This window comes from Crotalus tigris, unplaced genomic scaffold, assembly GCF_016545835.1.
Source record: "Crotalus tigris isolate CLP2741 ecotype Arizona unplaced genomic scaffold, ASM1654583v1 scf7180000017560.2302168, whole genome shotgun sequence".
NCBI classification, from domain to species: domain Eukaryota; kingdom Metazoa; phylum Chordata; class Lepidosauria; order Squamata; family Viperidae; genus Crotalus; species Crotalus tigris.
The window spans coordinates 269,312-291,043 of NW_024096474.1; the positions used below are offsets into that span (position 1 = coordinate 269,312).

General features: G+C 56.6%; 1 protein-coding gene across 2 annotated transcripts in view; it reads left to right on the top strand.

Moving 5' to 3' along the window:
• The first annotated feature begins 2,392 nt into the window (after nucleotides 1-2,392).
• DCHS1 (dachsous cadherin-related 1) overlaps nucleotides 2,393-21,732 on the top strand; it is a 30,923-nt gene continuing 11,583 nt past the window's right edge. The window contains exons 1-13 of one of the 2 annotated variants that reach the window (XM_039347914.1): nucleotides 2,393-2,640; nucleotides 4,627-6,441; nucleotides 12,229-12,417; nucleotides 12,672-12,903; nucleotides 13,027-13,263; nucleotides 13,729-14,733; nucleotides 14,866-15,053; nucleotides 15,320-15,416; nucleotides 17,101-17,258; nucleotides 17,362-18,193; nucleotides 18,611-18,850; nucleotides 19,429-19,554; nucleotides 20,997-21,206. In XM_039347914.1, the coding sequence (XP_039203848.1) occupies nucleotides 4,708-6,441; nucleotides 12,229-12,417; nucleotides 12,672-12,903; nucleotides 13,027-13,263; nucleotides 13,729-14,733; nucleotides 14,866-15,053; nucleotides 15,320-15,416; nucleotides 17,101-17,258; nucleotides 17,362-18,193; nucleotides 18,611-18,850; nucleotides 19,429-19,554; nucleotides 20,997-21,206 (5,248 nt within the window). In that variant the 5' untranslated portion in view covers nucleotides 2,393-2,640; nucleotides 4,627-4,707. The other variant, XM_039347923.1, reaches the window with a different exon arrangement.

Genomic DNA, 21,732 nt, shown 5'->3' on the forward strand with positions numbered 1-21,732 from the left:
CACATTTAATACTCTTAAAAGGTCCTCAATTCTTCCTCACTAGCAGGTTGAGTGCCATCCCACGTATGGGACCATCACCCCCCATGGTCAATCATTTTATCTTTTCCATTCGGGTGCTTTTTTTTTGTAAAACACAGGTGTGGTTTAGCACTGCCTTTCCTTCACAATATGAGTGGCTCCCTTTGCCATTGTTGCCAAAGAGATCCTCTGCCCCCACCTGCTTTAGTGTGGCAGCTGCTGTGACCTTCGTGCCATGGGTGGCCCTGCTGGCTGGGGGCTTCTTGGCATCCACTCCCAATGTCCATCCATTGTATGCAGTGTGTTTTTTCCCTTCCGTTTCTGAGAGATTGCCTGGAGGAATCCCTGCAGGGTTTTTGGCAAGGTTTACCATTGCCTCCTTCCTAGGGTTGAGAGCAAGGGACTGGCCCAACATCACCCAACTGCTTTCCTGACCAAGGTGAGACTAGAACTCACAGCCTCCCAGTTTCTAGCCTGGTGCCTTCCAGCACTAGAGCAAACTGGCTTTCAAGGGTGCATTTTAGAGGAAGTCAATACCTCATTTCCTTTGGACTCCTCACTGAATCTGCCCATTGGCCATTTGCTTTTGGGGGGGTTGCCACACTCGCTCTTTTCACTGCTTTGCCCACCACCACGGTCCTTCTCCCAGCCAGCCACCCAGGGCATGTGGGGATCTCTCCCTCCCCCCTCCCCCCAGGAGCTGCCTTTTGGGTATTTCCTCCAGGCAGGGGTGGGGGGTGGGGAGCCTGACGGGCAACATACCTGCGGGCAACATACCTGCATCATCCAGCTGGGAAGAGAGGAGCAAAGGAGACTTTCCATCCCCCCCTTGCTCTGGGAAAGAGAAAGAAAGCATCTCCTGGACCCACACCAAGAGGCTATCATGGGGGGGGCTGCCATGGACCCCATGGAGAGGAACAGAGATGGCACCCGGTCCCCCCTGCCACAATCCCAACCAAGCAGAGAAGGGTGGGGGCTTTCCCTCTGATTCAAGGCCTGTTTTGAGTTTTGGATTGCACAAAGGGCAGCTTGTTGTTGCGATTGTTAGATGTACACCCTGCCCTTATTTTGTAGAACTCTATGCAGCATGCATAAAGCTCCCATCTCCTATCTTCCCCACAACCAACCTCACCCACTCCCACCCTGAGAGGTGGGCTGGACTGAGAGGAATTGGCCCAAGGTCACTCAGCTGGTTCTCTGGGGGATCCATGAGGCCCAGGAACCGGCCAGGCCTTATGCCCACATCGCAAGCACCTCCCAGCACACGGCCCGGGGGGGGCAGAGAATAAAACTGGGGGATCTTAAATCCAGCTCCTCTCCTGGCGAGGCCATGGGCACGGGCACTGGCTCCCCTCCGCCATGTGGAGGTGCCTTAGACCAGGAGTTCCTGCCTGTCCCCCAGCTAAGCGCCAATCAAGGGTTGCAGGTTCCCCTATGCGGTGGGACGCAGTGCCAACACTCTGCCGGTGGACAGGCAATCCATCCCGAGGGCAGGAAGGGCAGAAGAGGGCAGCTGTAGGGAGCCTCTGAGGGGCACAAAAGGGGGTGAGGAAAGCCGATGGGAGGATGGCGGCAGAAGTGACCCCAGAAGGGCTTGTTCTGCTTTGGCAGCAGTCAGGCTCACATTAAGCCTTCCGGTCTCTAAACTTTGCCGCAGGGGAAGCTCTGTTCCCTGGGCAGGGAGGCTGCCCAGTGGTCTTCTGAGCTACGACCCCCCCCTCCGGGGCGAAAGAGGAGAAAGAGCCAGGTCTTCCCAGTATCAGTGAGGGCAGCTGACTAGGAGCCGCCAGCTCTGTGCCCCCCACCCGCCCTCTGCGCTGCTTTGAATTCTGGGCTGAAGCACAAGATGTGGTTGGGGGGATGACTGGGGCGAGGGCGGGAGGGACCGAAGGAGTGTTGGCGTTCCTCCTTTGAACTGATGGGGGGGGCTGCAAACACCCTGTGCGATGAAAAAGGAAAGAAGTAACATCTGGAGGCGAAGCCTCCCCCTTGAAATAGGCAGCACAACTAGCCAGTTCTTTTCTGGTGCTCGGAACTCACAACTACACACTACTGGCAAAAATGGGGCCGGGCCGGGCTCGAGGTTCCTTCCCCCATCGGACCAACCCCGGTCGGCTGCCCAACCTCCTCCCAACAACTAGCGGGCAGCTTCTTCATTCAAACGCCGCCAACCGGAGCAGGCGAGGAGTGACCGGACCGAAGGAGCTGTCCGAACATACGATGGCGTGTGGTTTTTTCACCCCTCCACTCTGAGGGGAGCAAGCGGCGGGGGGGGTACGAGTCTCGGGCTCCAGATGGGCCCCGTAGCAGCTCCCTGGCTCCGCCGCCCAGCCTCGCTTTTCCGCTGAGGAGTTGAGGGGTGGGAACTGGCTGGGGGGGGGGGAGAGAAGGGGGCGCGGCGCCACGGCGAAAGAAGGGCCGGGCAGCGTGGCTCGGGTTTCACTGGAGCCCCGCTCGCTCGCTCGCGCTCTCGCCGCTCGCTCCACGGTTCTCCCACCCAGTCCGACTTCAGCTTCTGCCCAGGCGAACAGGCATCAGGCGGCGGCGGCCTCTACTCGCCACGGGACTGCGTCACCGACTAGAAGTGGAGCGCCAGGCGGATGGCCAGCAAAGACGATGGACGTAGGTGATCGGGATGCCCGGACGTTTCCGCAGCAATCCGCCTCTCGCTCCTCGCTCGGGTTGCCTTGCAGCCGGGCGGGGACGGAAAGCAGCGGCGGAGCCCTCCTGGGGACGCGAGGGGGGGCGTAGGCGGGGGAGAGGTCGCGAGGGGAGCAGCATCGCCCTCGGGCTCTGCGCTCCTCCTCCCGCTCCGTGTCCTTCGGCCTCGGCCGTCCCGGCAGCCTGATTGTGCCCTGTCGTCGGATCCGGCTATCGGAAGCGCAGCGCCGCTCGCGGGGGCTCCGCCAGGGACGGGCGGGCGGCTCACGTTTCACAGGCCCGGCTGGAGCCGCCTCGCCCGCTCTCGTTCGCCTCCCTCCACGACGCCCCCCCCCCTCGATCGGCGCTGGGCAAATTGGAAGCAGCTGTGGCACTGGGCGCCTCCACGCCTGCTGCCGCTGAGGTCACGCCTGGCCTCCCCCTCGGGTCGGCGGCGGCGGCAGGGAGGGCGGGCACGGGCGGCGGCGCTCCGGCCGCGAAGACCAGCCCGGGGTTCGGAGGCGAAGCCGCCATTTCCCCACCCGACGGAGGGGAGAAGCGCCAGGTCGGGTACCCAAAGCTGCGGGCAGAGCTTCATCCTGAAGGGAGGCGGCGCTCTTTGCCTCCCGCCGGATAGTCTCCTCGGCTGCCGCGGGTCTGGCCGGGGAGAGGATTCGTGGTTCCGCGGGCGGGGGCTTCGCGGGTCTCCCCGAGCAAGAAGGACTTGCTGCTCCCGGCCGGACTCGGAAGAGTGCGGGCGCGCGAAGGCTCGCGGCCGGGAGGAGTGAGGACCGAGACGCGCCTCCCGATCTGGCCCGGCTGCCCACCGGCCACAGGCACGAGCCCCAGGCGAGACTGCCGCCGGGAACCGACTTGTCCCCTGCCTGCGGCGGCCGCGCGTGCCTGCTCTGCCATGCTCCCTCCCCGGCTGAGCCGCCGATCCAGGAGGGGCGCGCCCTCCATCGGGCCGGAGCCTCCGCCTGCCCGGGCAGGCGGGGGCGCTTTCAAGCCCGGCCAAGTATGAGCTCAGGCGCGCGGCTCTCGGCGCGCAGACCGCTAAGCCAGCTTTGCCCGGACTGCGAGCCGCGGCGGGGCCTCGGTGAGGGAGGGGGCGGGGGCAGCCCCTGCTGCTGGGGCTGCAGCCAGCCCCGCTCCCTCCCTCCCTCCCCTCCCCCGCGGCCCTGCAGTGAGAGGGAGCGACGGCAGGGGGAGCGAGCGGTGGGCCAGAGCCAGGGAGCCGCAGACAAAGGGAGAGGGGCGCGCGCGAGCGCGCGAGCGCAAGGAAAGCCGAAACAAAGGGGGTCGTGGCCAGCGCTCGCCCGCCCGCCTGCTCGCCCACAGAGGGACTTTGCGAGTTCGCCGGAGCACCGGCTGACCCACGAGGGCTGGTGGGCCTTTGCAGCTGCGGGAACTCCTGCTCTGTGGCTTCCCGCAGTCTAGCAGGCAGCAGCTCTGGGGGACGAGGGGGTCTCCCTCTCCACTTTCGCTGGACGGGACGAGCCGCCCCAAGGGCCCTGCTGCCCTGCGGCTGGAGCGCAAAGCAGGCGGTGTAGCTGGAGTACAGGCAGCCCGCCCGTCCCCAATGCTCAGCGCCCACCTTTGAAGCATCTGGGAGGGGAGGGGAGGGGAACAGAGTGCTACCTGAAACAGCGCCTGGCTCTGTCCCGCCTAACAAGGCTCTTCAGGGTAATTAACTCCCTACAGAGAAGAAGGGAACTCAAGCAGCTCCCCCCTCCTCTCCGATCCACAGACCTTCCCTAAGTAGGCGCCACTCCTGGCAGATTAGTTGCCTCAGCTAGGATGGGTAGATAGCAGGAAAGGATTTGGGGAGGCAGGAGTGATGAATGGGGAGGGTGCTCCCCCCATTAGCCCATCAGCAATTACCTCACGTGCTGTGCCCCTCCAAGCGCCCTCAGCCTCCTCTCTGTCAACTCTGGTCCTCACCAGCTTTCTTTGCATCTCCTGCAGGATTAAGGTGCTTGCCCCACCAAGTGGGCCCTGCAGTTCTTCCCAGGCACCCTCCAAAGGAGCTCCCTGGGGCAGCTGAGGATGGGGCCCCTTCCCCTTGTGTTGCTGCTGCTGCTGCCACTGCTTGGGGGCCGCTGCACGGCATTGCCAGGCACTCTGGACCTGCAGGTCGATGAGGAGATGCCTGCAGGCACCATCATTGGGGACATCAGTGCAGGCCTGCCCACGGGCACCACCAGCTATATGTACTTCATCTCTGCCCAGGAGGGCAGCGGCGTTGCCACAGATCTTGAGATTGATGAGAACTCTGGCATCATCAAGACGGCAGGGGTGCTGGATCATGAAAGCCGCGACCACTACAGTTTCATTGCTGTCACCCCAGATGGAGCCACAGTGGAAGTCAACATCCAGGTCAATGATATCAATGACCACGCCCCCACCTTTCCTAAGCAGCAGGCTGCCCTCCTCATCCCAGAGCGCACACACACCGGCAGCCGCTTCCCTCTGGATCCTGCCTTTGACGCAGACAGCGATCTGCTTGGTACACAGGGCTACGCAATCAAGGCGGGAAACGTGGGCCAGGCTTTCCAGCTGGAGACGCGCCGTGGACCCAATGGGGTCTTGCACCCGGAGCTGGTAGTGAGCAGCATTCTAGACCGTGAGGCCCGCTCTACCTTTACCTTGCTTCTTGAGGCCTATGATGGCGGATCCCCTCCAAGGAGCTCCCAAATGACATTGGAAGTGTCTGTCCAAGACATTAATGACAATGCACCAGCCTTCAACCAGAGCCGCTATCATACGCTGATCCCAGAGAACCTGCTCCCCGGCAGCAGCATCCTCCAGGTCTTTGCCTGGGACGCCGACGAGGGAGACAATGGGGCAGTGGTGTATGAGATCAACCGCCGGCAGAGTGACCCGGAGCAGTTTTTCACCATAGATGCATCCACGGGAGTAATCAAGCTCAACAAGGGACTGGATTATGAGCTCCGGAAGGTGCATGAGCTCGTGGTACAGGCCCGGGACAAGGCCATCCACCCAGAAGTTTCCACCGCCTTTGTTACAATTCAGGTCCGGGATTACAATGACAACCAGCCCACCATGACAATTATCTTCCTCAGCGAGGATGGCTCCCCACGCATCTCTGAAGGGGCACAGCCTGGCCAGTTTGTGGCCCGCATTTCTGTCTCTGATCCTGACTACGGAGAATACGCCAACGTCAACGTCTCCTTAGAGGGGGGCGAGGGGAAATTTGCTCTCACGACCAAAGACAATATCATCTACTTGATCTGTGTGGATCAAATGCTGGACCGCGAGGAACGGGATTCTTACGAGCTGCGAGTCACAGCCACAGATGCTGGAACTCCCCCCCTGCGGGCCGAATCAGCTTTTGTGCTGCAGGTGATGGATATCAATGACAATCCTCCTCTCTTTGATGTCCAGGAGTATGAACAGAGTGTCCCTGAGGTGGTTTACCCAGGCAGCTTTGTCCTGCAAGTGACCGCCCGTGACAAAGACCAAGGGCCCAACGGGGAGATCCGCTACAGCATCCTGCACAACCACCACTCCCACTCTCACTGGTTTGCCATTGATCCGGCCACTGGCATCGTCACCACTGCTTCTGCCTTGGATTATGAGACTGACCCGCAGCCTCGGCTGACCGTGCTGGCCACAGACCGTGGCAAGCCCCCCCTCTCTTCTACCACAGTGGTCCTTGTCACCCTGCAGGATGTCAACGATAACGAGCCTGTCTTTGAAAGTAACTTCTACAATATTTCCGTGAAGGAGAACGTTTCCCCCGGCACCTGCTTCCTCCAGGTGAGCAAAGATCAGGATGCAGTTAGGAGCAATCCATCTTGGGGGAAAGCATTGCTTCCTTGTTAAGCTCTTGGGTAGTTAAGGCAGCTTCTCACTTCATGCCTCCTGCCTTTGCTGGCACATGCAGAGGTGAACTCTGGATGCTGTTTCTGAAACTCATTCTCAACGCAGCCTCTGCTCAGAACCGCTGGACTGCTTTGGGCTGCTGGTTCTCGTAGGTGGAGATTCCCTGGCCATTCCTCAGCTTCCTAGGAGCCCCCCCCCCAGCAGACCTTGGATATATAACCTTATTTTAGGCCAGAGAGGAATATTGTGCTTTGGGATAAGTGGAACAGTCTCATTGCCAGCAGATTCATTGCCAGCAGATGTGGTGGCCACCACTTGGATGGTTCACCACAGAGGCCAGACCCAGTGGAAGCGGGGACTTATAGCGTAGAGGCTGGTGCTCTTAAGGCAGCAGCATCTAAAGGCTGCAGGTGGGGACATGACATTGGAGAAAGATTCTGTGCCCTCTGCCTCTGGGTCCATCCGGGCAGCCCCAGGAACCCAGCCTAGGACCCTCCTGCCAGGCCTTGCTGGTGGAAAGGGCCATAGTAGGGCAACCTCCTTCCTGTGGAGCCAGCAGTGCATCAGTGTTGTATCCTCCAGCCTTTGGGGCACTGTTGATGTGTGCATAATTGTCCATCCTTGATCACAAATGTTTCAGGAATCTTTGAGATTTGGCTGGCCTTTTTGCCAGGCAGTTCTGTGTTGATTTTCACACAGTTTTTGGTCCTAAAATTGCCAGAATAGCATCTTCTATCTATGCGAGATAGAGTTCATTAATTTTAACCTTCTTTGGTCTTTCTCAGTTTTACCTTTTTGTTTTTCCGATTGTAGACTGTACCATGTGTTTCTTTTGTTTCCTTTTGCTTTGTACCCAAGAAGAATGTAGTTCCTGGCCCCAATCCTGTGCTTTTCAGAGCCAGATCTCTGGAACAGTTCCTCTCCCCTCCCCTCCTCTCCCCTCCCCTCTCTTCCCCCTTCCTTCCCTTCCCTTCCCCTCTCTCCTCCCCTCCCCTCCCCTCTCTCTGTCTGCAACACTCTGTCTCTGTCTGTCTCTCTCCCCCCCCTTCTTGAGGGATTCCTTCTGCCTCTGGAGTGGAGTGGGTGTTACAGGAAGGACCTTTTGGCTTTCCTGTGTAAATCCCTCTCCAGTCCCTTGTTAGGCAGAGACCCAGCTACAACTGATGACCAGTGGGGTGGGATAAACACCAGACATGAGTGTCGCTGATCCCATTTATCTTGGCTTAAATGACACCATGGGGTGTTGTTAACTCCTAGGACCCCTTCCCCCAGGTGAAAGATGCCACCAGAGCAGAGCCACGGTGGCACAAAGCCTAGTGAAGCTGGTTCCTGACAAGTGAAAATCAGAACTGAATCTGCTGTAACCCTGGATCTCCTTTAACAAGCCAGAGTCATTTTTGCAGATGACGAAGCAACCTTGGCTTCTTCATCCAATCATTGGTCCGGCTGGGTCCAAGCCCCCCCCCCCCCCGCAAAATACAGCAGATAAATGATGGGTTTCCTTCTGCATTTGTGGGAACCTCTTTCCTTTCTAGTTTTTTTTTTAAATTTGAAAGGAGATAAAGGTATCTGTGTACGTTTTGTGGGGTGTGCTTTTGGTGTATGCCACATAGTTATGAGTGGCATTTGTGTAGCATGTGCATATGCTTTTTTGATGGTAAAATATTCTCCGTGAAGAGCACCTGCCACAGTGATAAGACAACCCAGAATGTGGTTGGTGGCCAAGAACGGCATCTGCCTGAGAAAGCAAGCAGGGCAGTGACCCCAAACAAACTTTTGGCAATCCTGCAGTTCCCCAAAATTGCACAGCCAAGGTGCCCAGATATCAGCAGCAGAACCAGCGAGTGGTCAGGAAGGCTGGAAGAAGGCTGAGAAGGACAGCACCACTGCTAGGGACAAATGTACCATCCCCAATGTACTAATCCCAGCATTACACCCCTCCTAAATCCTAAAATTAATACTCAAGGGTCAAAAACAATTCGGTAACATCCCTGAAGTCCTGTTGGGGCCTCGCTTCTGATTGGGAAGCTCCCCCCTTAAGACACTGTCCAGCCTGCTTGCTGTCTCTCTCTGTAGATGAAACTTCTTCCCTCCCGCTTCAGGGGGGCAGGGGGGGCAGAGAGCCTGCACTGATCTTTCCCAGCCTACCTCCCTGCAACATTGAGCACCCTGGTTTGGGGGTGGGGTGGGGGAAGTCACCTTTGCAGCAGGAAGCTGCCCCCTCTGCCAATTCTCCCTGAAAGAGTTTACAGACTCCCACTAAGTCAAATGGTGAAAACAGCAAGCAAAATAAGGGCGCTTGACTACATGATGGCAATGCAAGGCTAGAGCAATATGGGGCTGTGCCGTGCAACGGATGCCAGGCTTTAAGAGTGGCGTGCACATTGTGCTCATCTGCTAAGGAAACACACTCTTGTGTCAGAGAGGCACCACAACAACATGCCTGTGCCCATTCTGAAACCCCCTGCCACCCCCACCCCGTGCCTCTTGAATGGAAGCGCGATGGCACGCCCAGCTTTTGTGGAAAGAGCCCTGGCCGGTAGACCTCAGTGTCCCTGGAGACCCATAAAACTCCTGAGACCAGCTAGACAGCCGAACGCAGGACTCCAAAAGAGGACAGTCCAAACAGCACCCAAAATTTCCACACATACCCCGAGAAGCATCCAACTGGCTGAGTTGGCATAGCATGCCCCCCCTTCACATTTTTGAACCATTTCTCAAGGTTATAGTTTCTTTATTGACTTTGTTTCTTTACTGATTTATATTTATTTAATTATCCAATTTATATAGCCAGCCATCTCAGTGAGTGACTCTGAGTGGCAAACAGAATCAAAACAGAGTAAAAACAATAATGAACGTTATACAAATTAAAACACAGGCAGCTGAGAAAGAATCCAGATAACCAATACAACCAAGAAGCACTTTAGAAAGAAGCTGGGCTCCAGTTGATCTCCCCCCCTCCCTGCGGCGGCTTCTGGCTGTTTTGATGAGAGTGCTGTTGCTGTGGTGCCAGGGTACGGGGGGGGGGTTGTGGTGCCAGGGTACGGGGGTCATGCCCAGCCCAGGAGGGGGTTGCATTAAGAGTTGTGCTGCTAATCCTCTTTGCTGAATGAAACGGGCTCCCCTGCAGAGAGTCTGGACCTGGTCAGATTAGAACGTCCTCCTCCTCCTCCTCCTCCTCCTCCTCCTCCTCCTCCTCCTCCTCGGCATTGCTTCTGGTCAAGAGACCTTCAGGCACACGGCTGGCTGCTGCAAGGGAGGCGTCTCTCCAGCAGCAGTACCACCACCACCACCACCACCACCACCACCGAGACTGCTGCTGCTGCTGCCGCCTTCATTTCTCCCGGGGCAGCTTCCTTTCCTGACCCAGCCATGCAGACCATCCGCTTCCTGGCTGACCCTTGAGGCCAACAGCCTGAAGCTGGAAGCCAGCCCTTCCTGAAATAGCCCAGCTGTTTTTAGCCACTCAGCATCTGTGCCAGGCCCAAGGAGGGCTGCTGCCCGAGAAGCTGAGCAGGGAGCCTGCGTGGGCTTGCTGACCACACTGGCGCCAGTGCGCCTACCGCTCTCCGCCTGAACCAAAGCCAGATGTGGAGCTGTGGCTTTGTGCACATCTGTCGAGTGGGGCCTCTTGGGCAGCCTGCCATTCGTGGCCTCGGGGATGGGATGGGCCAGGCAAGCAGGCAAGGTACGAATCGCTGCTGGAGTAAAACTTTTGGTAAAACAAGCCGTCTTTGGCTGGTTATTGCCGAAAGTAGTTGGGGGCCTGTCGCTCTTGCCCAACTGAGAGAAGGGGGGGAGGAGGAGGGATGGGCTGAGCTTGGAGAGGAAGAATTCCCCTCGGAGCAATCGGTTCAAGTGATTTCTGTAGGTTTTACTGCAATTTGAAACATTGAAAGATCTGGAGGTTTCCTGCCAGAGGCTACTGTAAAAGCTGAAAAACATCCTGTTGTGCACCCCAGGATCACAAAAGTTGATGGGATGGTAACCGAAGCTGAGAACTATTTACCAGCAGGCCTAGAGAAAAACTTGGGAGTTTTAAAATGTATGCATCCCATGAAAATGAAAAAAGAAAAATAGTTTTTGGCTCAGCTTGACTGTTCTTCCGGTCCGCACAGGCGCACTAGGTCAAGACTTTCCTCTGGCTCCCCCCCCCCCCCAGCATAAACACCCTGCCCTCCATGCGCAGAACAGCCTTGGGGCGGGTGTGTGTGTGTTCTGCTGTAAGGGCAGCTGCGAGTCCTTCAAGTTGCAGGGGCAGCCCTAACAGCTGAGGCTAGCAATGGGGCAAGGCGCAGAGGCCACCCTGGGGGTCACCATTCCCAGGACCTCCGTGGCATAAGGGGCCTACCACTGGCAGGCCTGGGACCGGAGGGTGACCAAGGCAATGGGAAGCCCTGCAGGAGAAGAGAGAGGCCCCGTGGTGAGGCCCTTCCCTGATGAACTCAGGCGAGCAGGGCCCGGAAGGGGCTGGCCCCGGCTTTCTTGTTCCTTTCCTCCCTTCTCCCCCTGCCCCAAGCAGCCACCTACCCTCTTCTGCCCATCCAGCAGTTGTGAGTGCCAGAGGGTCACCTCCGGCCAATGGCCTTCCCCTCCAATCAGGCCTTGAAAATCTAAAAGGGGTCCTTTTCCCCAAGAGGGCCCCAACCAGCAGCCCTCAGGGGGGCATTACTTAGTGGGATGGGGAGTCCAGTCTGGGCCCTCCAAGGCCTGTGAACAAACCACTGTGTGGCAAAAGTGGGGTGAGCTTGTGGCTCCCCAGACAGGAGACTTTCTACCTCAAACCTCCCGCGGGGGGTGGGGGGGGGCTCCAGCTTCTCTTCCCCCCCCCGTACTGAAGCAGGCCTGCCCTCAGCCCACAGAAGAGGTCCTGTTGCAACTTCGTCTCCCCATCCCTCCTGCTCCCCCCCTTCCCCTCCCAGCAGAGGCTGCGCACTCCACCGTTTTTTAAGCAAGGGACTGAGTTTGTCTTGGGGAACTGAGTCTGTCCAGGGTTTTCTGGAGGTCTCCCATTCCAGAACTAGCCACATCAGGTCCTTCTTTAAGACAAAAGTCAGCTGGAGACTCCCCTGCCAATTCCCTGTCCCGTTTGGGTCTGGTACCCCTTCTTGTAGCCGCCTTCATGTCTGCTGGCCACCGCTTGTGGGCTCTCGTCCTGATGGGCAGAAACCCCCTTCCAGTGTGGGTAGAAGATGAAAGGAAAGGCCAGAGTGGGGGGATGAGGGGACAGAGCAGGATCAGCAGCCTGCCCCCCCCCCGTGGCAGATGTGTGAGTGGATTGGTTGAGCTTCTCCCTCAGATGCTAGATGCTAGAATTCCTGGCACCTGGCCGCTTCCGGGTGGTCTGTACCCAGTGGGGAAGGGTGTGTGCATCCCCGTTAGCAAAGGGGCAGTAGTCCCTGGCAGTCATCCGCCTGGCTGCTGGCATCCTGAAGGTCCTCGTTGAAGGAGCCACTCCTTTTCCCGCCGTCTCAGTATTGGAGGGGAAAATCCCTCTCCCTCCTCATGTACCCCCCCCCACTGCTAGCTGTGTGTGTGTACAGAGGCTGACCTGGCTTGGGAGAAGTCCTGCAATCCTCTGACTATTGTCCCAGCAGAGCCCAGGGAGTGTGGGGGGTGGGGGGCTGCAGCAAGGGTCATTTGGCAAGGTGGAGCTGACCCTTGACCTCTTGGCATCTTTCTGTCTGGTGGGTCAGTGTGGTGCTTCCGCTTTTGCCACAGATCATGGCCACCGATGCAGATAGCGGTTCCCTGGGAAGCGTCTCTTACGCCCTGGGCACAGGGCTCGGCAGCCTGGGTCCCTCTGCGTTCCTTCTTGGGGAAGAGACCGGCCAGCTCTGCACTGCACAAGGCCTGGACCGGGACGAGGGGCCTTCTACCTATGACTTCACAGTCACAGCCATTGATGGGGTGAGCAGCCACAAGGAGTCGAGGAGCCTCAGAAAGGCCTGGCTGGGTACTAGAAGGGAGGGGTGTACGGAGGGTCTCTCAGAAACCCTAAAAAGTGCTGGCCACTTCAGCACTTTTGCGGTGCCAAGGCAGAAGGCATCAGCTGGCACCCTGTCCGAGGCTTCTGGAGGCCTCCTTGGGCGGGCAGCCATCAATGCAGCCAGGAGCATGGCTGCTCTTGGCACTTCTTCCAGAGGGTCTTCCCTCTCTCTCAGGGTGGGCTCAGCTCCACGGCCTACGTGAAAGTCTTTCTGGAAGACGTCAATGACAACGCACCGGCATTCTACCCCCTTGAGTATGCTGCCAGCATCAGCACCCAAAGCCAGCCGGGTTCTGCTGTTCTGCGAGTCACTGCTCAGGATAAGGATGAGGGCCTGCACGGGCGAGTGACCTACCGCATTGCCAATGGCAACATGTTGACCGTTTTTGCCATCAACCCTGATACTGGTACCGCATGACAGGGAGGGGAAACCTCTTGCAGGCTCTCTGGCATGGTGGGCTGCAAACCCTTCTTGCAAGGGAGCCTGGATCTGGTCCCATCCTTACAGCTTGGCTTTCTTCATTATACAGGTGTCATCTCGTTGCGGAGGCCGCTCACTGGCAAGGCCAACCTCTTGGTGCAGCTGGAGGTAGAGGCTGAAGATGGCGGAGGCCTGGCAGCTCAGCCAACTGCTCAGATCAACATCAGCATTGTGGCGGGCACCGTCTCCCCTCCGAGCTTTGAGCGGGCCCAGTATTACTTCACAGTCCCAGAGAATACCCGGCCGGGCAGTAGCGTGGGATCCATCCATGCACACAATGCTCCAGGTACTGCTTCTGCACCTTGTTTAGTGACCATACATAGGTTGCCCCCTCTTGCCCAGAGTACAGGGGCAGGTCCATTGAGGAAGCAGAAAGCCCCCACAGTTTACCAAATTTCCTCATATCAGTGGGATGGACCTGGCAAACGGGGTCCTGGCAGCTGCTCCCTTCCTCTGCTTCCAAGCAGGTGCTCCGACCTGTGGGAAGCGATTCCCTCTGTGCCAAAGTCCTGCCTGGCCCAGGCTTCCAGAGCTGCTCCTTCTATTTAATGTATGCACTTGGTGCCATGTCTGTTCAGATGTGGTCCAGGTCAGCTCCCAAAGTCTCCCCAAAGGAAAGGAAGAAGCATCATGAACTGAGACCTTTCAGGGAGGGAGGGAGGGAGGGAGGGAGGGAGGGAGATCAAGGGCGGGATGTGGAGAGTTTGGGCACTGCGACCTTCGTCATTGCTGACCCTGTTCATCTCTCCAGGCCAAACGGACAGTGTGTTTTACTCCATTTCTGCGGGGGACCCACAAGGCCATTTCTCCATTGACCCCAGCTCAGGGCAGCTGCACACCAACCTGGCCCTGGACCATGAAGCGCAGTCCATTCTGACCCTGGAGGTCCAGGCCCGCAGCGGCTCCCCGCCCGCGTACAGCAGTGCCCGGGTGCAGATCACTGTTTCTGACATCAATGACAATCCCCCCCACTTCCCCTTGTCCTCCGATTCTGTGTCGCTGCCAGAGGGAGCAGCCCTGGGCACCATTGTCTATACCGTGCAGGCTGAGGACCCTGACAGCGGAGCCAACGGACAAGTCCACTTTGAGCTGGCCTCCCGTGGAATGGCTGCTTTCGGTGTAGAACGTCTGTCAGGGAAGGTGCGGCTGATGGGGGCTCTTCCTCAGGAAAGCCTCAGCCCTTACAAGCTGCTCATTCTGGCACAGGACGGCGGGACCCCGCGGCTCAGTGCCACATTCACCCTCCTAGTCCACATGCAGGCTGAAGACCAGCTGGGTCCCCTCTTTGATACTCTCACCTACAGAGTAGAGGTGCGGGAGGGGGTGCCAGTGGGCACCCATTTTTTGCAAGTGAGGGCTCTGGCCCAGGAACACAACGCCCTCCTTGCCTACCATCTGCGTGCAGATGGTGATGCGACCAGCTTTGGGATTGCACCTGACACAGGGTGGCTACATGTGCGCCGGACTCTTGATCGGGAGGTGCAGGAGCTGTATGTACTGACTGTCTTGGCTGTAGCTGGAGAGGGTGAAGGGCGCCAGACAGGGACCAGCACAGTCCGGGTCACCGTCACGGATGAGAATGACAACAGTCCTCGTCTGAGCGAGGAGCGCTACTTCTTCACGGTGGTGGAGAACCGGCCCGCTGGCAGCAGTGTGGGCCGTGTGATAGCCACTGACTTGGATGCTGGGTCCAACAGCCGCCTGACCTTCCGCCTGGTGCCACATGAGGGCCATTTCCTCATCCACACCCAGACTGGTGAGAGGACTTGGGGGGGGGGGGAGAGAGCGAAACCTGGATGTTCCCCCTGAGGAGTGTCTTTATACAAGTGTGGCCTTCCTGCACAAGCACATCAGCCTGAAAGACTCTGTCCACATGCTTTGTTTGCAGGTGAGTTGAGCATTCGAAAGAGCCTCGACCGGGAGCAGCAAAGCAGCTATCAGTTGCAAGTCGTGGTACAAGATGGGGGGACACCGCCCCGCAGCACCACAGGCACAATCTACGTCACTGTGCTGGACGAGAATGACAATGCGCCGACCTTCCTACACGTGGCTGAGGGACGTGAATTTCTCCTGCAGGTCAGGGAGCTGGGTGGGTCATTTCTGAGCAGGGGCTCAGGCTCTCTCGGGGACAGGGAGAGAGAGTCCTGGCAGTTGGGCTGGCTGCCAGGCAAAGCCATCATAGCTTCTTTAGAAGCACTGAAGAGCAGGTGGGCTTCCTTGCACACTGACACGTCACGTCTCTGAGTATGCAGAGCTGGGAAGCTGTCTCAGTGGCCAGGAGGGTATGAAGAGGAGTCAGTGGTCAGTTCCAGCTCCCCACTTCCTGGCTTTCTGCCCATCAGGTTCTGGAAGATAAGCCAACTGGGCTGTTGGTGGCCGCATTGCAGGCCAAGGACCCAGATAAGGGTGAGAATGGAACCGTCTTCTACATGCTGTCAGGTGAGGAGCCCCAGTGAGCCTCCTATCTCAAGCAGTCTTCCCCGTCACTGTGAGCCCCAGGCACTGAACCGGCCTCCAGCCGATGGAACCGGAAGTAAGGGAACCAATTCCTGTTCCCTTACCATAGCCTTTTCTGCGTCACGCTTGTTGAAGATGGCTACTTGGGTGGGTGAGAAGCAGGTGGATCAATCTGTCTGGAAGTAGGGGAAGTACTTCCCTGTGGATGAAGAAAGGCCTGCAGGTGGAGGCTTTGGGACGGAAAGCTGCCCATTGGCTGCCTGGAGATTCGGTCCCAATGATGGACAGGCAGGGTGAAATGAGATGTGACCTCTCTAAGCAGAGTCCTTCTTCCAGGGCCAAGAGGTGAGCTGCCACCAGCTGTCTCCTCGCTCCCTTCCCTTCAGTCCCGCTTCTCAGAAAGATGGGGGGCAGTTTTGGAATTGCAGCTGTAGCAATTGAGAAGCAAACAGACCTGATCCTGGTTGTCAGGATGAAGGCGCTGGGAGAGGGGTTTTAATGAGAGATCCCTTTTTTAAATCAAACTTCTCAAAATAAAATGTTTATGATCAGAAGGGAAATACAGGAAAACAAGTAAGGCAGCAACTGCGCACACGAAAGGCAGCCAGCATGTCTCTCTGCTCTCCCTCCTTCCTCACTTCTTGGCCTGATCCTGACTGAGGGAACATATGGAGGACCAGGCAGAAGCATCTCTGGCTCTTGCTTTGTCCATCAGGCCAATTGGCTGGCTGCACGCCTCTACCCAATGACCTAAGGCTCAGAGGTCACTCTTGGTCCTTGTACTCAAAGATGTGGATGGGATGAGCAGGGGGACACAAAAGGGAGGTTCCACCTGTTCAAGCCTCTCTCTCCGTTTGGCCCCAGTTCCTCTAGGGTGCTCGGCAGAGTTATCCTATTCCCCCCCCCCCAAGGATTGAGGTTTGTCAGAACTCACTGTGGTGTGCAGCCCACAGGCAAAAAGATGTGCGAGGCCCTTTCATAGGGCAAGCTGTGCTGACCACCAGGTGAGGTCAGTCAGGGCTCTTGCTGTAAAAGTTGTATGCAAAAGGGAGAGCTGTAAGAGGAAAGTATGGACAGCTGAAGTGTAGAACTGAAGCTCTGTAAAATATTATAAAATCCCTACGGTGTCCCTATGACAACTGCAGGAGTAAGCCCTTCAAAAGAGAGCAGGGCTTGCCCCAGTCTCCTTCCCCTCCTCAGAAGAGCCCTTCCTGAGTAGGAAAGGAAAGACGGTCCGCTAAAAGGCATGGAGGGTACAGAGGCACATTGGCAGCCATCAGCCAGGGTGGTCTCGTAGCTGGGATGCCCTTTTGGCTCTCTCACAGCCTCCTTGTGTCCATGAGCTGCAGGCGATGGCCACGTTTGTCCTGGCCAGGACCCTGGACCAGGAAAGGGAAAGCCGGGGATCGTTTCGGACTGGGCCTTTGAAGCACCCCATCTGGTTCAAGAGGGCTGGCATGGAACAGGGTCTTTGGCTCGGCCGCTTGGTTTTACCTTCCTGAAGGAGAGGCCAAGGCCAGCCATTTCTTCCCCTGCTTGGCTTCTCCAGATGGCCACATTTCCTTCCTTCCTTCCTTCCTTCCTTCCTTCCTTCCTTCCTTCCTTCCTTCCTTCCTTCCTTCCTTCCTTCCTTCCTTCCTTCCTTCCTTCCTTCCTTCCCTGGCAGGTGCCTGGGCAGAACACTTCTCACTGCACATGGCTACGGGGGAGCTGCGCACGGCCACCCCCTTGCAGCAAGCTGACCAGGGAGAATATCTGTTCACTGTCACTGCAAGTGACCGAGGCGTCATTCCCAGGAGCACAGCTGCCACACTGCGCATTCAGGTACATGCAGAGCTTCCTGGGAACCTGCCAGCCCTCCGCTCCTCACTCAGAAGCTTCTCCCCCTCCTCCCTAAATGCTGTCCCTCCCCTTCCTCTATCCATAGGTGGTATCTTCCAGCCATGCCCTCACCCGCCCCGAAACAACCGTGCTGACCTTCTATGCCATGGAGGGCCTGCCACCTGGCTCCAGCATTGGCTCGGTGGCTCCCCTAGAACCCCGTGGGCAAGTAATCTACATGCTGGTGGGGGGCAGCAATGGAGACGGCGTCTTTATCGTGGACGCCAGCACGGGCGAGATCTACCTGGTGCAAGAGCTGGACTACGAAGCAGAGAGGCGGCATACCTTGCACGTGAGCGTGGAAGACTCATGGCATGGTTACCCCAGCCAGCACCTGCTCCTGGTTGAGATCCACGTACAGGATAGCAATGACCATGGCCCCATTTGGCCTCAGGATCCCGTCACAGTGGTGGTGTCAGAAACCGCTACACCGGGCCTTGCCTTCTACACCTTCCAGGCTCTGGATGGCGATGGTCCCGGTCCCAACAGCCAGCTGCACTATAGCCTCCTGCGGCAGGACACCCTGCACCCCGTCTTCCAGCTGGATGCCCTCACGGGGGAGCTGAGCCTGCAGGCCCCTCTAGACCGAGAGAGCCAGTCTGCCTTCTTGCTGGCTGTCATGGCCACAGACCAAGCCCACAATGTCAGCCAGCGCCACTCGGCAGCTGTGACCGCTCACATCTTCATCATGGATGAGAACGACAATGCGCCTGAGTTCCTTTCTCCACCAAGAGTTGATGTTCCTGAGGATCAGCCCACAGGCTTTCTGGTGCTGCAGGTGGTGGCCAGAGACCAGGATATGGGAGAGAACGGGCGAGTCAGTTACTTGTTGCGAGCAGGGAACCCTGACGGGCGATTCTACCTCAATCCCAGCACAGGTAGGCAGCCGAAGGAGGCAGAAAAGGCGGAGTGTGTATTCCCCAGGGCCAGTCTCGGGGAGCAGCCTTTAAGCAAATGGTCCATGCCAGGGTGGGGTTCTCACCTTTGAGAATAGCCTGCCAGCTGTGAGAGCTTTTGGGAAACCACCTCAACTTCCCCCAGATCATCTCAGTGCATCCAGAACATAATTATGACCTCACCAGGTGAAGTGTCCTACCCCACCATGCTGGCTAGTTCAGCACTTACAATCTGAACCCATTGCCAAGTGCTGGCGAGGGCTGCCAAGGGACAGACATGCCAGCCAAGGCCCCTTCCGCTGTCAGTCTCTCTCCATCTGCCTGCTTCATGGGACACAACTTCTACCCAGATGTGCAGAACAAGCTGCCCTGCTTTGTTCCCTCTTGCTCTTTTCTTAGGGGCGTTGTCCATTGTGCGGGCTCTGGACCGGGAAGAAGTATCTCAGCACAACTTGACAGTGGTGGCCACAGACCACGGATCCCCACGGCACAGTGCCACACAGCTCCTGTTAGTGCAAGTGCTGGATGTGAACGATGAAACACCAACCTTTGAGAAGAGCGTCTATGAAGGCCAGGTGGCCGAAAACCTTCCTGCCGGCATTCCAGTGCTGCAACTCCATGCCACTGACCAGGACCTTGGTAGGAATCTCCTCTGCCCTGGGAGACGGGAAAGACCTTGGCCAGGTAGCAGAGCCACCCTCCTTGCCCAGCTGGGCTTTTCCTTGGCTCCGAGACCCCTATATGCCCCTGGGGGAAGCTGCAGGCACACCTGCTGTCCAGGGGACCTCCTTCAGATGGACAGCTACAACATCCAAAGCAAAGTGTTGGATTTGGTCTTGAGCCTGTCAGCATCTGTAACAGGGTCCCCTGTGCTCTGCAGGGAGACCGAGCGATCCAGCGAGGAGATCCATCCTCCAGTGACCGATGAGACTTTCCCCCTCCCTCCTCACCAGACTCCCTGTCAGGCCTAGGTCCCGCTGCCAAGACTGGTCCTCCAGAGGGATGGCCATATCGTCTTGAATGGTCTCGGCTTAAACGGGAAATGCAAAAGGCCAAGCCATGAGTCTGGGCAAAGCCCCTTTCCACCTCTGAAGAGGGTTGGTAGTCCTCCTTGCCTTTCAGTCAGCTGATCTGTGCAGTGGTGGAGAGACAGCTCTGTGATTATGAGGGTTCCCACGAGCCTGGAAAAAGAAGACCCTTTCCCCTTTCCTGCACAGGGACCAATGGCCAGGTGACTTATGGCGGCATTGCTGGGGACGACTTCACGATTGACCCCCACACAGGCCTGATCAGCACTCTAGGCCCCTTGGATCACGAAGAGCGAGCTGAACACCTCCTCACAGGTAATGGATGGCTGGAAGGAAGGCCAGGAGGGGGCTGGAGGGGAGGAGGAGGCAGCGTCCTCTTCACTGGGTTCTTCTCTATTAGCAGGCTGCCCCCTCTTTTGGCCACAGACGTCTTGTGAAAATTAGAGCAAGCCAGACTCTGCCCTTTTGTTATTCATAGGCGACTACGGAGGATAGCACCTGGCTCTGGATGGTCCTTGTGCACAAAACCTCACTTTGCCAGGTTAATTTCCCCAGCGCTAGAGGGGAAATTGTAGCGGTTCCTCAGCAACTGCTCCAATTGGCGTTTTCAGTGCTGCTTTTCCCCAGTGCTGGGCTCGCTTTCCACCATGCGTATCTTTGCCTTGCACATAAGCAGATACCCACAGTGTGGTGGCAGCATCCATGAAGGGATCTCGAAACAGTGTCTGAGTGAACATAAACCATCCTCCTCCCCCCTGGTACCCAAGGTAGTTGCCCATTGCAGTGCACAGGGCTCTAACCGCAGGACATTGAAGTAATACCTAAAATGACCTCTCCCGTGTTGTTTTGGAGCCCCTCTGCGATTGTTGGTTTGCTTGCAGACTTACAGATTCCCATAGCTAATGGTGACATCTTCAGTACAAGGGGGGAGGAGGAGGAGGAGGAGGAGGTTGGCTTCCTACTTGTACACTGCAGCTTGCCCTGCCAGTGTTGCTGGGGTGCAGTTTTCTGCTTGGTGTAGATCCTTGATGGGCATTGTTTTCTGCTTGATGGTTTGATGTTAGTTCTTGTTTAACTGGATGTTGGTTGCTGCAGGGATGAATTCTGGTCTGTTTCCTTCATAATGGTGTTTGAATGTGGTTTATTTATCTGTAGATGGCTGATTTGTCTGAATGCCGGTCTTCCGGGAATTCTCAGTGTTTTTGGATTTGGCTGGGTCTAAGCTGGTCACAGTTTCCCAGGTGAAACTCTGGTTGAGTTTGTCCGTATGTTGTAAGATTAAGGAGCTTTCACTGTGTCGTCTTACTGGGGAATTCCTGGAAACTTAACTAATGATGTTACCTAGTCTGGTTAACGAAACATCTGCAAGGAATCTACCAAGCTCAGAGAGCACCAAGTACTCCACAATTCAACCCTGAGCTTCATATTCTCTTCTATTGACACATTACTTGTATTTTTTTGAAAAAGTAAGCTTCTAGGCCTCAGCACTCAGAGGTATGCTTAGAAATACCTGGGGGTTCAGGGCACTGAATGTTCTTTCCCAGGGCTTGTAGAATCAGCAGAAAGGCCTATTTGCACGTATCATTGTGCCCTAATATAGGTTAATGTATGCAAATAGGCCGTATCTGCATAATGTTTATGGGGCTTGCAAGAAACAAGCTGCTTTTGGTGTAGCATCAGAGTTACCCAGCACAGAATTCTGGGGCAGAGAAAGAATTGGGGCTAACATGCACCATGCATGTTATTTCTCCCTGCAGTATATGCGCAGGATGGGGGCCTGCCCCCCCGCCAGGCCAAGGCCACCGTGCGTGTCCTCGTGGTGGATGAGAATGACCATGCCCCCATCTTCCAGAATGATGCTTACTCTCTGGCCGTGCCAGAGAACCAGAGTCACCAGAAGCTATTCACTCTGCGTGCCACAGACCACGATGCGGGGGACAATGGGCGCGTCTCTTACTCACTGGCAGGTAAATGAGGGAAGGGAGCCTGGGGCAGACAGCATCCCACAAGAAGCCCCGGGGCCTTTGAGCTGGACAGTACGGCATTCTCACCATTCTTGTAATTTTATTGGTAATTTTATTTGGCCATTGTTCTCCACTAAGAATCTTAGCTAGGTGGTCCCAAAGATGCTCTTTCAGGACGCAACTGGACTTTCTTGTTTTTCTTTGAAGACATTTTGTTTCTCATCCAAGAAGTTTCTTCAGCTCTAACTAGATGATGGAGAATGGAAGGATATATATTCCTTGCATATCTAGAAATCCTTCCATTCCCTACAATCTGGTCAGAACTGAAGAAGCTTCTGGGATGAGAAGCGAAACGTCTTCAAAGAAAAACAAGAAAGTCCAGTTGCCTTCTAAAAAAGCACCTTTGGGATAACCATGACCTGGATGATTGAGAATCTCCTCAGATACTTAGCTAGGTGGGACAGTTTACAGATACCCTAAAATAAGTAAATAATACATTTTTGGAAACTGAACCTTTTTGCTCTCCTTG